The sequence below is a fragment of the Patella vulgata genome, chromosome 1 (genome assembly GCF_932274485.2).
Source record: "Patella vulgata chromosome 1, xgPatVulg1.2, whole genome shotgun sequence".
Classification (NCBI taxonomy): Eukaryota; Metazoa; Mollusca; class Gastropoda; family Patellidae; genus Patella; species Patella vulgata.
The window spans coordinates 16,830,396-16,854,302 of record NC_065879.2 but is presented as its reverse complement, the minus strand read 5'-3'; the positions used below and the strand labels follow the sequence as shown (position 1 = coordinate 16,854,302).

The following is a 23,907-nucleotide window of genomic DNA, read 5'->3' as shown; positions in this document are numbered from 1 at the left end:
ATAATATTCTTTATTGTTGTATTTAGTATTGCAAACAGGAAACAGGGTAAAATGTTTTCAATAAATAAGAATTAGAACTTTTAAAATCTGAATGAAATTGTTAATGTTTTATTAATTGCATAGAACTAGATGCATGTGTATAAATATATAACTCAAAGAATTGCTAATGGTTCTAGAAAAGAATTTTCAATAAATGGCTATTGAGAAAATCTTATTTGTCAAAAATTCACTGAAAATCTCTGACATTTTGCTGAAATTCTCTGACATTTTACTGAAAATCTCTGACATTTTGCTGAAAATTTCTGACATTTTGCTGAAAATCTCTGACATTTTGCTGAAAATCTCTGACATTTTGCTGAAAATCTCTGACATTTTGCTGAAAATATTGACATTTCACTGACAATTTCTGACATTTTACTGACAATCTCTGACATTTCACTGACAATTCTGACATTTCACTGAAAATTCAAAGAACCGATAATGTTATTAGAAAATAATTTTCACCAAAGGCCAATTGAGGACAATTAATTTGTCAAATTTCACAGAAATTCAGAAATTTCACTGTAAATTCACAAAATTATCACTGCAAGTACACATAAGATTTTCACTGCAAGTTCACATAAGATTTTCACTGAAATTTCATTGACTATTTCAATCTGATTTCAATTTCACGTTTCACTAAAATATATTGTCCACTGTAGCTTTTCATTTCACAAATATGGCAAGAGTCATGGTAAGGCACTGTCTGTATTGGTGTGTCCATTACAACCAATTTAAGTTTTAAGTTAGTTAAAACTAAGAGGCTCGTCTCTGTGCTCGTCTCTGTGCTCGTCTCATCGGGTTTGTTAAAATAAAAAGAGATAATAATTTCAAATATTTAAAGTAAATTTTATAGACATCTTGCTATCATTTAATCTTGTGTATTTAGTATTAATTTCTTTAACATTGATTCAATATCAAATCTTTGTTTGAAAATTCGTAAATATCGTATAAAATTACCCCAAATCATTTACAAGCATTTAAGTTCCTGACCACTGTTCAAAATAACGTCCCAATTAATTATTTTTCAATAATATTCAATGGGGTTGTTTATTTTTGATCAGTGATAGATAGGGAAATTAAACGCTTGTAAATTGGACGCTCGTTATCAAAATTAAAGGATTTGATATTGAATGAATGTGAAAGAAATTAGGGCTAAATACACAAGATTAAATAAATGATATCCTGGTTACAGTGTATCTTAATATATTTAATTTTTACAATCATGTTTACCTTTTTGTTCTTTTCAGATGCATAATTTGTTAGAATTGATTAAAAAGGAACAGAATATTTATAATGTTATATTTCACGAACTTATACGTCAGGTACAGTCACTAACTATTTTTAGATTAGATTTTTCTCTTGTTTTGAGCGATTTATGAGAATCTATGCGCACAATAATAAAAATAATATAATCCATTTTCCTGAAGAAAGGGTTGCAAGTTTTACAACATCTAGCCGTTGCTACATTAGTCAGAAATTCCTGAACTTATAGTTTGGTCATCTCCCTTTACCGCAGACACGTGAACAATATTGTTGTCTAATCAGAGTTCATAAAACAAACACATTCAAATAAAACATGGCGACTTCCACGGAAACCTTGACATTGAACGAACCTTGAACTTTTTTAACTTTATTATCACACGTAAAGCGCAAGATTTGGTATTCGTGATGACATTACTTTTTCAGTATCTTTAAATGTATATACTCTGTTAAAAATGAATAGTTAATTCATACCTTTTAAATTACTAATATTTAGAATTCTCTCTCTTATTAAATACAAAGCTTCTTTGTATATTTTGAATAAATATATTTCAATTGATATTGAAATTAATATATTTGATATTTTAAGTAATATATTTGATATTTTGAATTGATATTTTGGATATTTTGGATTGATATTTTGGATATTTTGAATTAATGTGTTTGTAATTTAAAATTGATGTTTAGGATATTTGAAATTAATGTATTTGGGGTTTTTTTGATACTTTTAGACCAGTGTAGAATGTTCAGAGAGAGGAGAATTATTAGCTACATTAAGAAAGAAATACAGTGATTTACTGAACAGAATACCATCACAGATAAAAAGGTTTCTTTCAATATTAATATTTAATATAACATGAGGGCCTTTTACTGTAGTGTGATCCATTATATGGCTGTGGTCAACATGGCTCCCATATTCTACTGTTCTGCTCCGACTGGGCTAATGAAGATGAGCATATGGCATACAGTGTGCTGTGAAGGATATTTTGCCCAAACATCGGCACTACGGCCTACTCTTGCATCGAAATCCAACTGTCAAGTGTTCTTTTAGGTGCATGCCAATGAGTACGTGGGACCCCTTTTTTCTTGTCCCATCCGAACGACTATTCATTGTTCCTTGCCAGGCCCTCTGTCCTGCACAACTGACAATGGGGAACCAAGCTGGAAAATCCCCAGAAACTTTCTCTGTCAACACATGAATCGAACATGTGACCTCCAGGTTAGCAAGCCAACTTATTATTACTCACTGAGCCACCATGGCTCCGGTTATAATAAAGACCTTGTAGAATTGAACATATGATGATAACAAGCCCCAGTAATAAATCATCACGATACAGTAGTCAATACAAAAAAGTAGGATGTTAAACCTCATTTCATTTCATTTCCGTTCATTTTTGATGAAATTTCTACAAATTGTTTTATGTGTTTGTTTAGTTTACATGAAGAGGTGATGGCCCAGAGAGCTTTAGATAGAAGATTAACAGAGGAGTTGATGAGATTTAAAAATACTATAGGTGTGTTAACAAGGTGAGTTCAACTTTCTTTTCATCATTCTGTGGACAGATCAATCCTCTCATTCTGTGGACAGATCAATCCTCTCATTCTGTTGACAGATCAATCCTCTCATTCTGTTGACAGATCAATCCTCTCATTCTGTTGACAGATCAATCCTCTCATTCTGTTGACAGATTCTCTAATTGCCTGGACTTATTATTTCTCAAATTGCCTGGACAGATCCTCTCATTGTGTGAACAGACCCTTTGATAGTCGGGATAGATCGCTCATTTTCTAGACAGATCCTCTCATTGTGAGAACAGATCCTCTCATTGTGTGAACAGACCCTTTGATAGTCGGGATAGATCGCTCATTTTCTAGACAGATCCTCTCATTGTGAGAACAGATCCTCTCATTCTGTAGACAGATCCTCCCATTCTGTGGACAGATCCTCCAATTGTGTCAAGCACAGGCTTTTGTTACTAAAATTCAAGGTAAGACACCATTTAAATTACATCCATTTGATATAAGATTTATCCTCAGATTTGATTCGGGGGAAAAGACTGTTATTAAGAAATAAAAAGTAGTTGGTTGCTTTTCTCAAGAAGTATTTAGTTTTTTTCCTCAAAATTGCATACATTTTCATAGAAACAAATAACAGTATATAATAGTCTCAAAATATGTTTTATGTATTATTTGTATTTTATTTATTTTTAGTGAATTAACTGAAGTTAAAGAACACGATAAAAGGGTAACAAGAGAGGCCCAGAAAGCTCAGGAAGATGTAAGTATAATATATCATTACTTTACTTGATAATAATGAAAATACACTTTTATACATCAAGAAGAATTTGGCTTTGACTCTATTAACCCAGGTTAATAGATGCTTGGGGAATCAAGAAAAGTAATAAAACATCGAAATGAAGGATTTTGCCGAACTTCGTATGACAGATTCTGTGTTGGTATAAGGTGTTTAATCATACGATATTCTGGTACATGGGTGATCTTTATCAAAATCTGTTTGTCTGAAGTTCAGGGTGATTCCTTCATTTCTATATCTTAGTGATTATTCACACAACAGTATACTGATATCTACATATGCAAGCCTGGTGATAAGGCACCTGTTAAAGACTTTGTCAAGTACAAATTATCACACAATTGACACAACGTATATATTATAATAAAAACATTATATGAAAATTTGTGTCTGACAAAGTCTGTGACAGGTGCCTTCTGTCCAGGCTTGTATAAATGGGTGACCTACCCATTTTATTATCAAAATCAACATTCAAAATGTTTTACAAATCAGAAAATATTTTAAAATGTTTTATGTGTACTATGATTATTTTATAGTTGAAGTTTGCTCTGTCTGAAGCCCAGAAGAATTCTAGTTTATTATCAGAATACCACGATCTGTACGAATTACAGAGACAAAGACTAGAACATCAAGTTGTTACGTTAACTAGTGAACGTGAATTGTGGAGTTCAGCAGCTTATAGTCTAGCCATGAAGGTGAGATTGTATTTGTTTCTCAATGGGAGGGTTGATTTGATGGCCGAGTGGTCTAGCGCGAGTGGTCTAGCATGTCTGCTTTAGATCAAGTGGTGGTGTGGTTTATATCCCAGGCATGTTCTGTGAAAAGGGAGCCATGTGGCAGCTCAGTGCATTGGTTCACTAACGACGAGGTCCCAGGTTCGATCTTGATGTTGGTGGAGAAAGTTTGAGCTTGTCAGTGATACAGGACAGGAAGGCTTGGCTTTTTTCTTCAATGGTTGGAATGAACCCAGTGCTGAAGAGATCTTTCAATTTTTGTGCATTTTTAAACCAGGAAGTTGTTCTATATACATGGTAATCTTCTGGTTCTTGAGGGTGATGCGCTTAAAAAAGAGTCAGAGACTGTCATTCAAGTAAGATTGACAAGATACTAAGAATGCTTGTTCTTTGGACAATTACACATCAATTACACATCAATTACACATCAATTGACAGACTTTGATTTTTGATCAATCTGATTAAAATACAGATCTATATTTCATTTTGTTTTTTTATACTTTCAATGGGCTACACTACATGAAGATCTGACAAGCTATAGTGGGAGTTCGCGTCAGGGAACATACGAGCGCTTTTGACCCTATGACGTTAGACATTGCTTAATCAATCAACATTGACGTTTCTAGTGGTTTACCCACAGTTCCGTGCATCAAAAGGCCAAGAACTCGCCATAACAGACCATCCAAAACATGTCAATGATAACAACTCTTCCAGATCCTAGTGTAATAAAGAGAAGTAAAACGAAATTTTGAACTATAAAAACGAAACAAAATAGGATCTGTCTTTTAATCATATTGAATTTTGATATAACATCACAGATCCAAGATGGCTGATTCATGGTTTATAGTGCAATTGTGGGTGTTGTAATTAAGAATATTTTTTGAGTAACGAAAGCTTTGATTTTTAAGAAATTTTGGTAAATGAAACGTTTTTTAAACTGAAATTAGGTGACAGAGGAATGTCAACTAACCACAGCCAAGCGTCTACACGTCAGTGAGAAATCGTGGGCGAAACTTGCTCATCATTTCACTATATTACTTAGTGATAAAGACACAGAACTACTCACTGTTATCCAGACCCATGTAGAACAATGGCGGGATCTGATCGAAGATTTCAATTTATCGTTAAAACAACGAGAGGAAGATATGAAAGATAATTTATGTTCGTTAAAAAGTGGTATTGAAAGATGGAGCCAAGATTTTCAAAGATCATGTTTGTAAGTTTTCTACTTTTCTTTTGTTATCAGTGTATAATAACCTATGTGTGACGGGGGACCACTCTGAGGGAAACAGTGTCTAGTCGTTCAGACGAGACGAAAAACGGAAGAGATTTACCTTATCCCACACTGAATGACATATTTCTGTCTTCATTAGAACCTGTTTCATTTCCAACTTGTTTGCAAGTTGGGAGGTTGGGTGGACAAATAGTTAGCCTGTGCGTGCTGTATCATAAGGTCTGTCATTGAGTTAACTGGCATGGTTTCGATTCCCAGGTTGTACTTGACAAGGAATAGGGTCGCCTCTCCTAGCTCCTGGGTTTTCTCTGGGTCCTCCTATTTTCTCCCACTGCTAAAGACCCTTATGCCCAAACGAATTATTGAAATAGAAGTGAACCATATGTTAGTTCCAAAATGACCTAGTTTGTGTCAAGTGGACGCTAAACCCCATTTTTCTCTCTCTATCTCTCTGTGTTTACAAGTTTTGTCGTCAGATTGGCCCAATTGGGTGTAACTAATCACTGACAAGAACCTGTCTAAGTTATCTATAGTACCTTATTGTTGGTACGGCGTGGCCTTGTTAAAATATCAAATATCCATCAATTTTTCAATTGTTTAATGAAATTATTTAAATTTTGGATATGATATGTAAAATTTTCATCATAGCACACTGTTTGGCATTACACCGTTCTTCATTAGTTTAGTCGGTAGAAAAAAAGTAGGATGCTAAACTACATTTCATTTTGGAATCCAAGAATTTTCTTAATTTCTGGGGGATCACGGTAGCTAAATGGGTAAGAAACTGGCTTGCTAGCCTGGAAGTCGGGTGTTTGATCCCTGCATTGGCCGAGAAAGTGCATCCAGATTTTCCAACGTGGTTCCCCCTTGTCAGCGATGCAGGACAGAGGGCCTGACAAGGGCAGCTGTCTAGTTGTTCTGATGGTACGAAAAACCGAGGTCCTGTGTACACATTGGCGTGCATGTAAAAGATCCCTTGATAGTTGGAATTTGATATAAGAGTAGGCCGTAGTGCCACTGTCCGGGAAAAATTTCTCTCATAGCACACTGTATGCCCGTCTTCATTAGCCCAGTTTGGAGCAGAACAGTAGGACGTTAAACCCCATTTCATTTCATTTCATTTCATTTCATATATTTCAGTAATAAAGAAGGAATGCTGGTTCGACCTCCAGATGAACCCAAGATGAAAATATTACAATCTGATATCAGAGCGTGGGAAGAGGTGAGAAAAACAAAATTATTTTATTTAAATTCTGGAAAATAATTGCATTATCTATTTTGAACTATTATGGCATGAACGGCTAGCTCTTTGTCTAAATCTTACATAATGCATCTTTAAAAAGGAATCTGTAATAAAAGGATTATCAGTCCAAATTCGTCATTGTATTGGGTAAAATCTCTTGATCCACCTCTTTTTAATCTGTTTGGTTACAAGCCAGGAGATTATCTACCAGTTGGGGGTTGGATGGCCGAATGGTTAGCATGTGCACGTTGTATCATAAAGTTGGTCATTGAGTCAACTGGTGTGGTTTCTATTCCCCGGTTGTATGTGACAAGGAGTAGGGTCGGCTGTCCAACCTCGTGGGTTTTCTCCGGGTTCTCTGGTTTCCTCCCACTGCTAAAGTTCCCTACAAGCATGCAAATTATTGAAATAAAATTGAACAATGTTAGTCCCGAAATGACCTAGTTTGTGTCGACTGAACCTTAAACTCTCTCTCTCTCTCTCCCCCACCCGCAGTGACCCGCACCCCAATGATATTTGATTTTCCTAATAAAATGTTAAATAATCGATATGGGTATATTTCAGATGTTATCTGAAAAATGCGATGTTTTAAAACACAATTGTTTATAACTCTATTGTTTTCAGATTTTAGGAAAAGAGTCTGAAACATTTGGTGGTGATCTGTTTTTAGCCAACCTGGATGCCTTAATGAACATTCGTAAAGAAATGGAAGGCTGGACGGATGCGTCTTTACGTGTGTTTGGTCGACATCGAGGACTGGATGGTAAAACACATCATGAACAAACTAACATGATGAATTTAAACGAGGTATGTTGGAAATTATACCAATTCTCGGGGGCTTGGGTGAACGAATTGTTTAACAAGGCCATCATTAGGTCAAGTGGCGTGATTTTGATTCCCCGCTAGTATGTGACAAGGATGAGTGTTGCCTTTCCAACCTCGTGGGTTTTCTCTGTGTCTTCCGGTTTCCTCTCTTAGCTAAAGATCCCTACACACAAGCAAATTATTGAAGTTAAATTTAACCATATTTTAGTCCCGAAATGACCTAGTTTGTGTCGAGTGGAGGTTAAACCCCATTTCTCTATCTGCCGCTCTCTGTCTCTCTCTCTCTGACTAATTCTCACTAAGGGCAGATAATTTGAATATGTGTCTCCCTCATAGATGAACACAGGGGTTAGTGGAGTGGAACGGAATAAGACCACTGGGGATGATGAGGATGCAATCAGCTGGAATCTCCTCTTTTAACTTGATTTTATTATGACGAAGGGAGAAGATGAATTTTAACACTGTGGTTTTTTTTTAAAGTGACTTTTTATATATAAGAACTTTTTTTATGTTTTTATTCTTTTTCTAATTACTCTTATGTAAATAATCGTAATTAAATCAACCTGTCCATTGTATAATGTATTGGACGTTAAATTTGTAATAACCAACAACAAATTATGATTTATTGTGATAAAACTGATTGTGTAATTTTAATCTAAGTATGAAGCCATTATAGAGAATATAAATTAAATGTTATTTTTGTTGATTATTGTTTTAGGAAGTTGATGAATTATTAAAACAGTTTAATAATCGCGTAACAGGAGAAAATGGTAAGATTTCTTTATCTCATTAAAAACTCCATTCGGATTCAATTTACTGTTTAAGTCGAAAAACTGCTTCTGATTCAATTTAATGTTTACGCTTTTGTAAAATTTCTGCAAACTGCACTTTTGTGAAATTCCGTTCATGTAAAAATGTGGGGTTGGATGACCGAATGGTTAACATGTGCTCGCTGTATCATAAGGTCTGTCATTGAGTCAACTGGCATGGTTTCGATACCCTGGATGTACGTGACAAGGGGTAGAGTCGCCTATCCAACCTTGTGGGTTTTCTCGGGGTCTTCTGGTTTCCTCCCACTGCTAAAGACCCGTACGCCGTACGCGCAAGCGAATTATTGAAATAAAATTAAACCATATGTTAGTTAAACTCATCTCTCTCTCTCTCTCTCAATGATATCAATGATATCAATGATTCAAGGAATTAATGTGGAAGAGAATTTATTTTGTGTTAAAGGTGTTGCTACAGGAGTAATCCATCTAATGAATGCTATCAGTGGATGGGAGAGTCGGATTACTACAGCTTTGAACGGTAGCCTGGGCATTCTCGACTCCGAATGGGGAGTATTCTTTTTAACTTTAGAAGACTGGATAATCTCGTTAAATCAGTCGATAGAATTGGTTGGTACAACACAATGTGAAGGTGATCGAAGTGAAAACCGACCCCATACAAGGTATATAACTTTCATTCTTTTACACTCCCCATTTTTACCTCTGAACCATTTAAGCTCTTGATACACGTAAATATTCACATTTTTTTTACATTGAGTTTTGTAGCTTGAAACTACTGCTTCCCAGACCACCTCAAACCACCCAGTGAGCTGAACTTGACTGCATCTGTTATCGCTTGTTACTCCAGTCAGTTATATATAAGCATAACTTAGTGCAAAAGGTTGACACGGTTTGTTGTTTATTATTCTATGTTTTATTTTTTTCGTCTTTGCAGTATTGATATCCATGACACTGTACGTAAAACCCAGAAATGGATGACGACTGCTTCCAGTGCCATAGATAGTGAAGATGCTAAACTTGTAGATCAGGTAACCATGGAGACATTTTGTTGAGGGTCACTTTATTATGGTGGCTGAAAGCGTCCATTTAGATCGGCGGGTTTCTAGATATAACACGAGAGTCGCCGTTAAGCCAGCACGACGAAAAAGGCGCCGATCGGCGGCTTTTTCGTCGTACTAGCTTAACGGCGACTTTCACAACACGAGAGTCCCCTTAAGCCACGCGACGAAAAAGTCACCGAAAAAATCGGCAACTTTTTCGTCGCTCTGGCTTAACGGCGACTCTCGTCTCGGAAGTTTATAGTTAGTTACATGCGCAATGGCTACATTTTACGCACACAGATCACCAAATATTTCTACGCTTAACGGTGACTCTCGTGTTGTGAAAGTCGCGGGTCGCCGTTAAGATAGTACGGCGACTCTCGTGTTGTATCTAGAAACCCGTCGATCTAAATGGACGCTTTCAGCCACCATACTTTATTGAAAATAGTAATTGTGTTCCATATTATGTTTTTGTGTATATTATGTGTGACAATTGCTAAATGTCGCCCAAAGAAGAAAACATAGAGATACAAATATAAATAATGATAGCTGGCTTTTCATCATATAATATATAGAGAGAGAAATGAGGTTTTATATCAACTTGATGCAAACTAGGTGATTTCAGGACTAACATATGGTTCAATTTTTATTTCAATTATTCACTTGCGCGTAGGGGTCTTTAGCAGTGGGAGGAAACCTGAGGACCCGGAGAAAACCCACGTGGTTGGACAGACGACCCTACTCCTTGTCACGCACAACCGGGGAATCGAAACCACAGCAGTTGACTCAATGAAAGATCTTATGATGCAGCATGCACGCCCTAACCACACGGCCATCCAATCCCCAGGAGTCTAGATGTTAGCGTGCACATGAAAGACACTTTGACAGCTGGAGTTTGATGATTAGTAGTCATAAAAGCTGCTGTCTGAGCAAAATTATAATCTAGAGTATTACACATGTCACCGTAGAAAAAAAATAGTCATATGTTAGTCCCAAAATGACCGACGGGGGTTGGGTGGCCAAATGATTTAACGCAAACGCTTTAGATGATGAGGTCTATCATTGAGTCTAGTGGCGTGGTTTCGATTCCCCGCTTGTACGTGCGTGATAGAGTATGATTACTTTCCCAATCTGGTGTTTTTCTTTCTGGGTCCTCCAGTTGGCTCCCACTGCTAAAATGACCTAGTTTGTGTTGACATGCAACCCTATTTCTCTCCCTCTCTATTTAAAAACAAAAAAAACACAACATGTTAATATAATTATAATGTTTTGTATTCTGTCTGTGGTAGGTTTCGACTCTTCATTCTGAGATGGTACAATGGATGGTTCAACTATTGTTACGATTGGCTCCCGATCGGGAAGATCATTCAGAGGAAGCACGACAGTTGGCGCTAATCGGCACGTCATCTATACCTCAACTTCACCAACAAGTCAAACAATTATTTGACAAATTGGAACTCTTCTCAAATTACGTCACACTGTAAGTTAAACACGAAACGCTTGTGTAAAAATAAACCTGAGCTTTCATTTGAATTTTTCTCACACTACTTTTTAAAGATGCATTATGTAAGATTTAGATACAGAGCTGGCTATTCTTGCTATAGTAGTTCAAAACTACCTAGATAATAACAAATGAATATATTGATAATATCATTCAATTTATTCTGACCGAGGTTATCACAGTTTGTAGTTTTGACAAGACGTGTGCATTGATTGTTTATTGTCATAACTATAGTACTTGTTATTCAAGACTTTGTCTCGCTTCTCCATTTTGCAGTTATATCATTAAGTGGCCGAAGCATTCTAATTTACTTAAAATTAGAGCCATCCGATAATCTAGAGAGTTGATTTTGACCTTGTTGTGAATACATGTCAATTAATAATGTATATAACATTTGAAGCCAAACTAAAGACCTGAAATATGCAGATTTAACTCTTACATAATGCATCTTTATTAACATTGTAAATCATGCTCTTTTAAAGATGGGTTCCCGCGTACAAACTGGGTGATTTAATGGTATATATGGACATATTCAAACTAATTAATTTGTCATAACTTTGCTTCAAATCCTTCTCAAACGGAATTGCGAAGGAATGTCCTGCTATAAAAATTCGATCAAACCAGGTCATGTTTACGTCACGTGACTTAACACTCTCTTGGAAGTCAGAGGAGAATTCATTGCATACATAAGACGATGTTGTCTTTAATCGCTTACTATTTATTACAAATATCGAATCCTAATTAAATTCTCGAATTATCCACTAACCGCGTCTTTTTTTGTCATTTTTATCTCAGAAAGTGTTGTACGTCTAACTCTTCATAAAGTTTATCAACTTGTACATAAAGCGCTCAATGTTCGCGTGTGACCTTTGACATCACGCATGCAGAAATTCCTAATCGTCGGGCTGTTGATTAGGGGAACCCTTACGTTTTTGTCCTGTATACGCTCCATGAGTGTTTTTTGGGGAATCCAGTATTTTTCAAGTAAGATTGGATATCTTTACTTTCCATATATACCAAAATTACCATAATTTTATTTGAAATAACCACCCAATAAATACTTTTCTGGGAACCCATCTTTAACCTAAATGTAAATTACATTTCCTTGTTGCTAATCAAAGTCTTCAACGTTTACAATTTAACCCTCTATACTAGATTAAATGTCTTTAGCTTAACCCTTTAGAACCTGGTACATATAAATATTGACTACACCCAGTACCCTGAAACATTAAGATTTGTAGCTCATTTTCTGCTCTCTTTATCTCTTCAAAAATAATGTTTTTTTACATTGAGTTTTGTATCTCGAAACTGATGCTCCCAGAACCGACCAAAACTGTCTGAGTCAAAGATCTATATGGTTCTTAAAATATTGTCTCAGAGCTTCTGACTTGATCAAACTCTTGGTTAATCCTCCAGACCGTATGCCAAACTTGACGTTGTCTTCACCCCCGGACCCCCTCCTGCTCAAATTTCTGAACACACCCCTGTAAATTCATGGTGTGATCGCACTTTAATAACCTTTAAACTATAACTCTTGACCTTTACTGGAGATTTTTAACCTTTAACTCTTGACTTTTACAGGAGATTTTTAACCTTTAACTCTTGACCTCTACAGGAGATCCTTAACCTTTTAACTCTTGACCTCTACAGGAGATTTTTAGAAGCAGAAGAGCAAGTTGTTTTTGTCAACACCAATTCATTCTGTAATTTAGAGAAAAAACCTTTAGCTGTCACTATTTCATCTCTTTCTATAAAACTAGCTTTGTGAGTTAATCAAAACCAAACAATTCATATTATGGTCATATAAAAACAATATACTGATTCTCAGATAATCCTGTGTCACTTAAAAGGGGCTGCTTGACCCGTTTTTATTTTTTAAAAAAAGAAATAAAAACATTCACATCAATTGCCGCAGTAAATCTTTTACCCAAGTTACAGGAAGTATCTCTATAAAGTGTATCAAATCCCTGGTTGTACGTGACAAGGAGTAGGGTCGCCTGTCCAACCTCGTGGGTTTTCTCCGGGACCTCCGGTTTATTCCTACTGCTAAAGACCCATACGCGACCTAATTCGTGTCGAGTGGACATTACACTGTGTTTCTCTCTTTCTCTCTCTTTTTAAACTTCCTACTGTTTGCACCAACTGAAATAAAATTGAACCATGTGTTAGTCCCGATATGGCCTAATTTGTGTTGAATGGACATTAAACCCCATTTCTCTCTCTCTCTCTCTCTCTCTCTCTCTCTCCCTCTCATAAATGATACTAGATAATCATACATTCTAATATACAACATGATTAGATACATCAGTTTTTTCTTAAGGCTTGTCTGAGCACCACAATATATTTTTTCTATGATCTTTTATCTTTCTTTTCTTCTTCTGTTCAATTTCTGTTCTCCTTTAAATTAATCTACTTTTTGGATCCAAGCACTACTTATCTTCTTGTTCTTCTTTTTGTGGGGGGGGGGCGCATTGTCGTAGAAAAAAGTCTAAGTTTTGGCTAATTCGATTGATATGAAACTTGTGCCTTAGACAATTGTGCATGGATTGACAAATGTCTCAATTCCAAGATGGTGACTCCTGGTCCTTATCGTACTTGTTAGTGTTCCATATTTATATAAAGTTCTGTTCTCTTTCTGTTTAATTTCAAATTATTTTATTGTTATTCTTTAATGTTTTTGTTGCTTTCTGTTATTTGGAGAAGACTTCTGGCAGTGAAATTGACTGGCTGTGAAGACTAGTTGTGAAATTGGCTGGCTGGAGAAACTCTCAGTTGGTTTACATGCTATAAATGCAGTTAAATTACATGCTATAATTACAGTTAAATTACATGCTATATCAGTTACATTACAGGCTATACATACAATTAAATTACATGCTATAAATACGACTAAATTACATGCTATAATTATGGCTAAATTTAAATTACATGCTATACATACAGTTAAATTACATGCTATAATTACAATTCAATTACATGTTATAAATTTGGAATTTTAAAGAATTAAACCATAAAACAAAATAAAAATAGTTAAATGTATAGTTTTTGTGTAAAAACACTTCAAAACTTTTTTTTAAAATTGTCACAACCTATAAATTATCATATTGTTTGAAGAAAATATCTAGCCAATATGAGATAAACAGAATATATATGTATTGTTTTGATGGTATTGTAATTGTTGTTATATATATTTATAGTTCTGATGGTATTGTAATTGATATTATGTATATTATAGTTGTTGTGATGGTATTGTAATTGATAATACACAGAAGAGACAAGATTTAAAGGAAGATAATGCTGATAACGAACTCCGAGACTTACACAGATTAAGAGTAAATATCTTTCATCCTATGATCTTATATAACAGTTTTGTAAAAACTTACTTTGACAAATCTTTTCAGAAAATAGTTTATTCTTGGTCTAGTTGAAAATATTAATCTACTTTAAGACGATCCTGTACCAGTTGTCTCCCCTGCTACACTAATGGGAGATAATCAGCCAACTTTGTACCTGCTATAGTCTGATTTTATGTTATTAACACTTACACATACCGGTAGTATTTTCTTTATAATTTGAATTTTAGTTTAGACACGACATGGGAGCCGCAGTGGCTCGGTGAGAAGGATGTCAGCTCGTTAGTCTGGAGGAGGGTTGGATGACCGAATGGTTAGCATGCACATGCTGTATCATTTCTCTCTCTCTCGTTAGCCTGTAGGTCCCAGGTTAGCTCTCGGTTTCTGGCGTGGTTCCCCTTTGTCATTGGTGTAAGATGGAGGGCCTGACAAGGACAGCTGTCTAGTCGTTTGGATGGTACGAAAGCCGAGGTCCTGTGTACACATTGCATGCACGTAAAAGAACCCTTGACAGTTGGAATTCGATATAAGAATAGGCCATAGCGCCACTACCCGGGCAAAATCTCCCTCGTAGCACACTGCATGGTGTATACCCGTCTTCATTGGCATGCACGTAAAAGATCCCTCGGCAGTTGGAATTTGATATAAAAGTAGGCCATAGTGTTGCTGCCTGGGCATAATTTCCCTCATAGCACACTGTATGGCATATGCCCGTCTTCATTAGCAGAACAATAGGATGTTAAACCCCATTTCATTTCATAATTATATATTATATTTAATAGACTAAATGTGATAGTTTATACCTGGCATAAATCATATATTATATTTAACAGGTAGAATGGTATAGTTAATACCTGGTATTTAACAGGTAGAATGTGATAGTTAATACCTGGTATTTAACAGACTGTGATATTTGATACCTGTATATTAATGATATATTATATTTAACAGGCAGAATGTGATAGTTGATACCTGATGTTAATCCTATATTATTATTTAACAGGCGGAATGTGATAGCTGGATTCATACAGCTCAGATATTAACCAGTCAGTTGATGGAGGAACCAATACATGAATTATTTCCGGCTAAATCAAAAGAAAAGCGGAAAAAGCCACAAAGTGGTTACAGTGATAATACAATTTATTCTGATAAAGAAAAACTGGATGAACAAGACAACCAACAGCAAGACAAACTGGATGAACAAGAACAAAAGGTAGTACAGTAGAGTTTTCCTAATAAAATTGTAATCCATGTTCCTTCTAATTTTTTAGTAGTCTGAAAACGCAAAATTACTGTGGTACGTCTTAAAATAATTTTCCACAGCTGAATTCTCATTCATATGTAAACTATATTATGTAAAAAAAAAAATGGGCTTTCTTATCTGAGAAGCTGAAATATCTTTTTATATGGCCTGGAATTTGTGTTCACATTACTGATATCTTTTGTATGATCTTTGTCAAATGGGTGTGGTCATGTATCAGCACATGTTTTAGAATGAACTGTTGTCTGTATTCATTCCTGTAATCAAATAAATGATGAGTCAAGGCTTTTAAATAGCTTGTTTCTCAAGTTGTTATTTAAATTAAAATTTGAATTCTTGTCTAAAATTAGGAAGAGATTGTTTTGAATAAGAATTTAGATATATCACCAACTAAACAGACATCTCAACAAGATACATCTGAGGGTCTGGTTGAACAAACACAACCTATAGAAGCTGTAGTCCAGAATAACCAGTCAGATGAAGAAAAGACAAGTAAACATAAAGATAGAAGTGAAATCGCACATCTAACCGTAAGATTATATTTTAAGCTAAAAATTATAGGGGTGCGTGGCCGAATAGTTTAATGTGGTCTTATGGCCAGTCAAACGGCATGGATTTGATTCCCCGCTTGTAGAGTTGCCTATTCAGCCTTGTGGTACTTCTCCGGGTCCACAGGTATCCTGCAACTGCTAAAGACCCCTACCCGCAAGCGAATTATTGAAATAGAATTGAACCATATATGTTAGTCCCGAAATGACCTAGTTTGTGTCCAATTTGTTGTTAAACCCCCTTTTCATCTCTCAATCGTTTCTTTAGACAACCTGAATCCATGGTTACTGGGCCATAACTCTGTTTTACTCATGTTTTCTGACCGGCTATCTTCCCATTGGTCTGGTTCAACTTACCCTAGGAACCAGATTTGTGTCCCTAACGCTGGCACGATATACTGTTGAATCGATGTATCGAGATTGATGTTCTTAGTATTCACGTATTGAATCGCGAGACGCTGAATCGATTTTTCTCTATTCTTTTTCAAGAGGGTGAATGGCTGAATGATTAGCACATGCATGCTTTATCATAAAGTCTGTCATTGAGTCAACTGGTGGGGTTTCGATTCCCCGGTTGTACGTGACAAGGAGTAGGGTCGCCTGTCCAACCTTGTGGGTTTTCTCCGGGTCCTCCGGTTTCCTCCCACTACTAAAGACCCCTACGCGCAAGCGAATTATGGAAATACAATTGAACCATATGTTAAACCATATGGACGTTAAACCCCATTTCTCTCTCTATTCTTTTTCATGTTTTCTTGTCGCTTTAGTAAGTAACCTGTCATTCTTAATTATCCACATCACATATTATCCATAGGTACACAAACACTCTAAAATTGTTTTGGTCCTTATTGTGATCCACATCAATATCGTGATATAAAGCGTTTTATATCGCCATCCTGTTGTTTTCTTGGTAAATATTGACTTTTGTTATAAATCGTGATATGAATTGTATCGTAGCACCTGAATCACCATACGTATCGTATCGAGACTGCAGTGGCAATAACCAGCACTACATATACCCACCATATGTTGTTGGTGACTCAGTGAGTAGTTTCGATCACGATGTTCGAACATGAAAGTTCTTTGGGATTTGGGGGGTTGGATGGCTGAATGGTTAGCGTGCGCGCGCTGTATCATAAAGTCTGTCATTGAGTCGACTGGTGTGGTTTCGAATCCCTGGTTGTATGTGGCAAGGAGTAGGGTCGCCTGTCCAACCTCGTGGGTTTTCTCCGGGTCCTCCGGTTTCCTCCCACTGCAAAAGACGCCTACGCGCAAGCGAATTATGTAAATAAAATTAAACCATATGTTAGTCCCGAAATGACCTAGTTTGTGTCGAGTCGACACCATTGACTGCACGTTCAAAATTACCTGATAATTGAAATAAGAGATCGTCGTAGAGCTGCTGCTTTGGCAAACTTTTGTGTCTTGTAGCATAGCATATACCCATCTTCATTAGTCTGGTTGTAAGAGAAAAGTAAACCCCATTGTCAAGCCTGGAAATAAGGCACCTGTCACAGACAATGTCTGGCACAGATTCAGGCTTTTTCAGGCACAAAACCTCTAGTGTCTGTCATTTTGTCCGGCACTGATTTGTCTTTTTTATTGATAATAATATTATTAATACATGTCCGGCATTAAGTTGAAAATGTAAGGTACTATTTCATTAGTGCCTAACACATCTAAAACCGTTATTTCCAGGCCTGCCCATTATATTTTGACATTTTAAATGAAGCCAGTATTTTGTATTAAATCAGGAAAGTGAGATAAGACAAGAAAGTTTAGAGAAGATTGGTACAGATGAGAATACTCATATAGAAAGTTTACATCACAGTCTAGATAAGGTAATACTCATAGGACCAATATACTATAATGACAACTACAACATACTTCTGTTTCTGTTTGGAATTTATGATTTGCCAAGTGATCTAGTATGTGTGCTTGATAATGACGTCATCATTCAAACATGCATGTGCATGTGTAATGGACATACTAAGCATAACCTATCCATTGATACCTCATTTGTGAAAATCGGTCTTCAGGTGGCAGATATATGATCAAATGAATTTACATGTAAGAAATCCAACCATTTTCAAGCGTGGTCCTATTCTTTTGGCCACAACTGTATCTTGTCAAAACTACAAACAGTGATAACTTGACTCAGAATAAAGCAATTTGAAAGAAATTTTTAATATATTTCTTTGCATTTTTGAACTATTATAGTAAGAACGGCCAGCTCTTTATCTAAATCTTACATAATGTATCTTTGAGTGGTGTGGTTACAATTCCCTGCTTGTAGTGTTGCCTCCTGGGTTTTCTCCAGGTCCTCCTCCACTTCCTCCCACGGTTAAAGACCCCTATGTGCAAGCGAATTATTGAAATAAATTTGAACCATATCCTTATCCCAAAATGACTTTGTTTGTGTCGAGTGGATGGTAAATCCCATTTCTCTCTCTCTTTCTATTTGGGGGCTGGGGCGGGGTTGGAAGGCTGAATGGTTAGCGTGCGCGCGCTGTATCATAAAGTCTGTCATTGAGTCGACTGGCGTGGTTTCGAATCCCTGGTTGTACATGGCAAGGAGTAGGGTCGCCTGTCCAACCTCGTGGGTTTTCTCCGGGTCCTCCGGTTTCCTTCCACTGCTAAAGACCCCTACGCGCAAGCGAATTATGTAAATAAAATTAAACCATATGTTAGTCCCGAAATGACCTAGTTTGTGTCGAGTGGACGTTAAACCCCATTTCTCTCTCTCTCTATTTGGGGGCTACGGTTGCTGAGTGGTCTAGCGTATGTGCTTTAGTTCGTATGGTCTGACATTCAGTCACAGTGGTATGGTTTTTATCCCAAACTTGTACATGGTATTTGTTTTTGAGTTTTTGTTCGGTTCATCCCCCTTTCATTAACCTGGGTACCTTGAGTGGTTGGTTAAAACCCCATTTCTCTTCTTATTTTTAAAAATTGATTTCCTTCTATTTAAATTTATTGCAGCCACCAGCACCACCAGTAAGTAAAGTGAAAGAAACACCAGATACAAAGAAAGCTTATGAAGCTCTGGCTGCTGTTGATACTCTACAGAAACAGCTCATGTTCGTATTATTACTTCTTTTACCCCAGTCTTACAGGCCACCATTTACCCCTTTCCCATGCAATTTTAAATCTCTTGATTCAGCAAGGTTAAATCAACTCTGTATGGGAGAATGCATTTACCCAGCCTTACAGACCATCATTTACCCCAGTCTTACAGACCATCATTTACCCCAGTCTTACAGGACATCATTTACCACAGTCTTACAGGCCATCATTTACCCCAGTCTTACATGACATGATTTACCCCAGTCTTACATGACATCAATTAATCTAGGGTGTAACCAAGCTGTCATGGCACTCGTCTATCATCTAAAATGTCCTGGGTTTGGTCCGAGACGAATCTTTATGATTTTTCAAGCGTGGTCATGGGCGACAAGAAAAGTGTGGGTAAAACTGAGGTCCACCTGTGTACATATCAATGTGTATATAAAAGAACCCTTGACAGTTGGAAATAGAAGTAGTGTACTGTACGTAGAAATGCCACTGCCTGGGTGAAATTACCCCTTCTTGCATTACAATTTTGCCAGGACAACTGCGCTATGCCCTACTTTATTTTGAATTCCAACTGTCAAGGGTTCTTTTGTCCCATCCAAACAACTAGTACCTGCCAGACCACTTTCTTTAACCCAGTCGATGCAGAAAAGTAGGCTGTTAAACCCCATTTCATTTCATGTATCATTTCTTACACAGAAACACCGAAGAAAGGGCACAGGATGCAGAAGACCGAGCATCAATTGCTGAACTCGAACTGGCAGAAACTCAAGAAAGAGTTCGAGCTCTGGAGCGTAAACTGGCAACACTTACTGATAGTCATGATGTTGTTAATAAACCAGTTCCCCAACCATCAACTGTTGGCAACGATACGAAAGTGGCCGCAACGTCGCCTGCTGTCTCAACGAATGTCAAAGATGAGAAAAAATCTGATTCAAAAGCGAAACGTTCGTCTGCTAAAAAACGGAAGTAGATGGACGGACGGAAAATTATAGACATATGGCCTATGGGGAATAAAGTTATTTATATGGCACTCAATCAGTTTAAAACGTCCATTTATTGAACTAGGGGGAATAAATGTATATGGAAAATTGGAGAAATCTGTAAGATTTATTGCTGTGGAAATCATGAAATTTGCAAAGATAGGCCTATTGTGAACTAAATTTTGAACTTCATTTATCTTTTGTAAAGATATATGTAGGCCTATAATTCATTTTAAGTAAATTATAAACTCAAGAGAAACATGGATTGAAATATTAGGAGTATAAATTATCAGTTGATAACTGTGAAAAAAATTTTAACGTCATTCCTCTTTTTAACAAATTACATTGTCTGTGATATTTAGATATTTTAATCAGTATTTTTTTGTATGTTTGATTTATTGAAGTATTACAAGTGTTATAGAAATATAACTCCACCATTCAACCTCCAGGCCACAGTCATACCAATTTGATTTAGAATTTTTGTTATTCAAGAAAACATTTTAAAACTTGGCTTCATTGAGGAAAAAAATCCAAAATAACCTATCTGGTTGCTTGACCTTCTTGAAAGCCAACCTCATGAGTTTTCTCTGGGTCCTCCAGTTTCTGCCCACTGCTAAAGACCATATGCACAAGCAGATTAATGTAATAAAATTGAACCATATGTTAGTCCAGAAAATGACCTTGTTTGTGTGGAGTAGACATCAAACCTCTCTCTCTCTCTCTCTCTCTCCTATAGTACCATAGTTTTGAAATTTTAATTGAAACATTGTTCACATGAATTAACTGGTTATTTGATTTGGATGTTTATTAAATTGTTTTCGTCTTTAAACTGCTGAATATCTTACTGTATATCTTACTGCATATCTTACTGCAGTATTTCAATTGTTTAAACTGCTGAATATCTTACTACAGTATTTCAATTGTTTAATTTATTATATTTTATATTTCATGTGATAAAAGCTTTAGCCATACAGCATTATATTTATATATTGTATTAGTATTACTATACCATTGTATATTGTATTGTGTTAGTATGCAAGTGTATAATGTATTACCATACCATCATATATTGTATTAGTATTACCATACCCATATTAATACAATAACCATGTGGTATAAAAACTGCTGATTGTGTGATATCTGCTGTTTGTTAATACTTCTTGTGATTGTAAAATATATTTTATATTTTAACTATGTAGTACGTTATATTGTATTTACAGACAATGTATCTATTAGTATGGTAACAATGTGGTATAAAAATTACTGATTGTGTGATATTTGGATATTGTGATAGTAAAATATATTTTAACTACTGGTTGTGCATATTCAGTATTCAGTTTTGTTCATGACCAACTTAATAATAAATGTCCATTTCTTGAGCGTCAAAGCCATTGATAAGTCTACATAAGATTGTTTGGATAAATGAGTTTTTAATTGGGACTTAAAACTTGTAAATATATTTTAACTACCGGTATTGTATAGTCAGTATTCAGTTTGTTCTTGAAAAATTCAATAAAAATAATAATGTCCATTTCTTGTGTGCCGAATCCATCCATAAGCATATACATGTCTATTAAATTTAGTCTACATAAGATTGTTGAACAACTGAATTTGAAAATTTCAGACAAATTACTTTACTCTGAGCCGAGAAAACCAAATTTCTAAAACACTGTAGCCTTGATTGTCATTGTTACCGTTGTTACGATAATAAACGAAGTCTCGATATCGGATTCAAATCTGTTTAAAATCGTACCCATCAGATGGCGTCGGGAGTTGATTATGATCTTATGCTAATAAATGTCTAGTTAATAGTTCATATAGCATTTTTAAAATCCTAAAGAAAGACCTGAAATCAGCAGATTTAGCCTTTGCATAATGTATGTTTAAAGTTGATTATATTTATAACTAGATTTTAAAGCTGTTGATCTTTGGTTGAGAGATTTTGAATCCCTTACAAAACTACAATATTTTAAAGTTGAATGAATGGGTGAATGAAAGAAATAGTTTTTAATGGTACATCAGTATCAAGCGTATAGTATTTTAAAGTTGAATATAAGTCCATAAATGGTTCAGTTCTGTTTAGTATAGATTTACAAACTTTGATTGTTGGTTTATACTTTTGGTCTTTGGGATAGTCGCAAAATTTCAACAATTGAGTCCAAACAAAATCAATTCGTGTCGACAGTAAGAAAATGGTGAGATATTTAATTTATCATTTTCTTTCCAAGGTGTCGTTCAACCCACCCGCCCAGTTACTCAGGTCATTCGTTTGGATGCAAGTGTTTAAATATTGCGATGGTACCTTATAGACAGTAGCTCCAGTCTGTTTTTATGAATGATATATAAGTATTTGAATTACAGTTTATAAACAATAGCTACATGTACCATCTGTTTTTTTATGAATGATATAACTTATTAATGTATATACTGCTTCTATTTATAATGTGTATTATTTATGTAGGTATTAAACAAATACTAAACCAAAATATAACATTGTTTACTTATATCCTCACTTTTTTTTTACCAGAAATCGTTCATGATACTGTGTACACATTGTCGGTTTATATAATGCTCATATTTCAAATGCACCTGTTTGCACATAGCTCCGCTCCGCTCACCCCCCTGCCTGTCCAACCGCATGGGTTTTCTCCAGGTCCTCCCACTGCTCAAGATTCCTACGTACAAGCAAATCATTGAAATAAAATTGAAACATGTTAGTCCCGAAATGACCTAATTTGTGTTGAGTGGACGTTAAGCCCCATTTCTCTCTTTTTAAACTTCATACTGTTTGAACCAACTGGGCTAATGAAGACTGGCGTACGCTGTAAAGTGTGCAATGTGGCCTACTCTTATTTCAAATTCCAACTGTCAATGGTTCTTTTACATGCATACCAACCTGTACACAGGCCCTCAGTCCTACACCACTGACAAAGGGAACTTTCTCTGCCAATACCAGGATCGAAACCTAGGACCTGGATAGTGAGCCAGCCCAGCTCCTCGTTTAAGAATAACCTTAATTAAAAGATACATTCTCACAAAAATATTTATCAGGTAGTTATTTCCAATAAAATTATGGCAATATTGATATAAATGGCGCGTACAAGACAAACATGTGAGGGTATCCCTAAAAGGCAGCCGGTGTTGTCGAGTGATGTATGAAGTGCATCTTATGTGTTGAGCTAATGGCTAACAGTTATGAGAACATTGTGAGAATTAAATGCCCAGCAGACTGTGCGTTTAAACAGCCGAATACGAAGTTGGCAAGGGATACTCCAGGTATTTACTTAGGCTTTGATATTTATGGTAAATGGAAAGAGTTGACAAATATACACCGATAATGGATTCTCCCTCAATCAAGTCATGTGATAAACACAGCTGATAAACAGATTCTCTCAGCATGGCATGGTTTTCTTCCGATTCAAATGTTTGGAGTGGGATTTAATTCAAACTTTTGATGTTAATAATAGCCTGGTTCCATCAAAAGGGGTGAGTGTTCCAATGGTCCAGCAAGGTCTGTCATTCAATCAAATGGCGTGGTTGCCATCCCACACTCGTATGTAGGAATGCTTGCCTAACCTGATAGGGTTTCTCTGGGTCCTCCAGTTTCCCAACATTACAAATCCCTAAAGCAAAAGGAAATTATTGAAATAACATTGTTAGTTCCGAAATTACCTAGTTTGTGTTCAGTGGATATTAAACCCCATTTCTCTCT

At 36.0% G+C, this 23,907-nt stretch overlaps 1 protein-coding gene across 1 annotated transcript in view; it reads left to right on the top strand.

Annotated features, from left to right (window-relative positions):
- LOC126822002 (axonemal dynein light chain domain-containing protein 1) overlaps positions 1-22,675 on the top strand; it is a 28,112-nt gene extending 5,437 nt beyond the window's left edge. The window contains exons 9-26 of the mRNA XM_050550718.2: positions 1,290-1,364; positions 2,034-2,128; positions 2,737-2,829; positions 3,514-3,580; positions 4,150-4,308; positions 5,295-5,563; positions 6,722-6,803; positions 7,449-7,631; positions 8,368-8,419; positions 8,883-9,099; positions 9,372-9,465; positions 10,767-10,957; positions 14,214-14,310; positions 15,335-15,544; positions 15,943-16,122; positions 17,895-17,981; positions 19,123-19,220; positions 19,912-22,675. Coding sequence (XP_050406675.1) covers positions 1,290-1,364; positions 2,034-2,128; positions 2,737-2,829; positions 3,514-3,580; positions 4,150-4,308; positions 5,295-5,563; positions 6,722-6,803; positions 7,449-7,631; positions 8,368-8,419; positions 8,883-9,099; positions 9,372-9,465; positions 10,767-10,957; positions 14,214-14,310; positions 15,335-15,544; positions 15,943-16,122; positions 17,895-17,981; positions 19,123-19,220; positions 19,912-20,185 — 2,523 coding nt within the window. The 3' untranslated portion in view covers positions 20,186-22,675. The remainder of the gene's footprint in view (positions 1-1,289; positions 1,365-2,033; positions 2,129-2,736; positions 2,830-3,513; positions 3,581-4,149; positions 4,309-5,294; positions 5,564-6,721; positions 6,804-7,448; positions 7,632-8,367; positions 8,420-8,882; positions 9,100-9,371; positions 9,466-10,766; positions 10,958-14,213; positions 14,311-15,334; positions 15,545-15,942; positions 16,123-17,894; positions 17,982-19,122; positions 19,221-19,911) is intronic.
- The last annotated feature ends 1,232 nt before the right edge of the window (positions 22,676-23,907 follow it).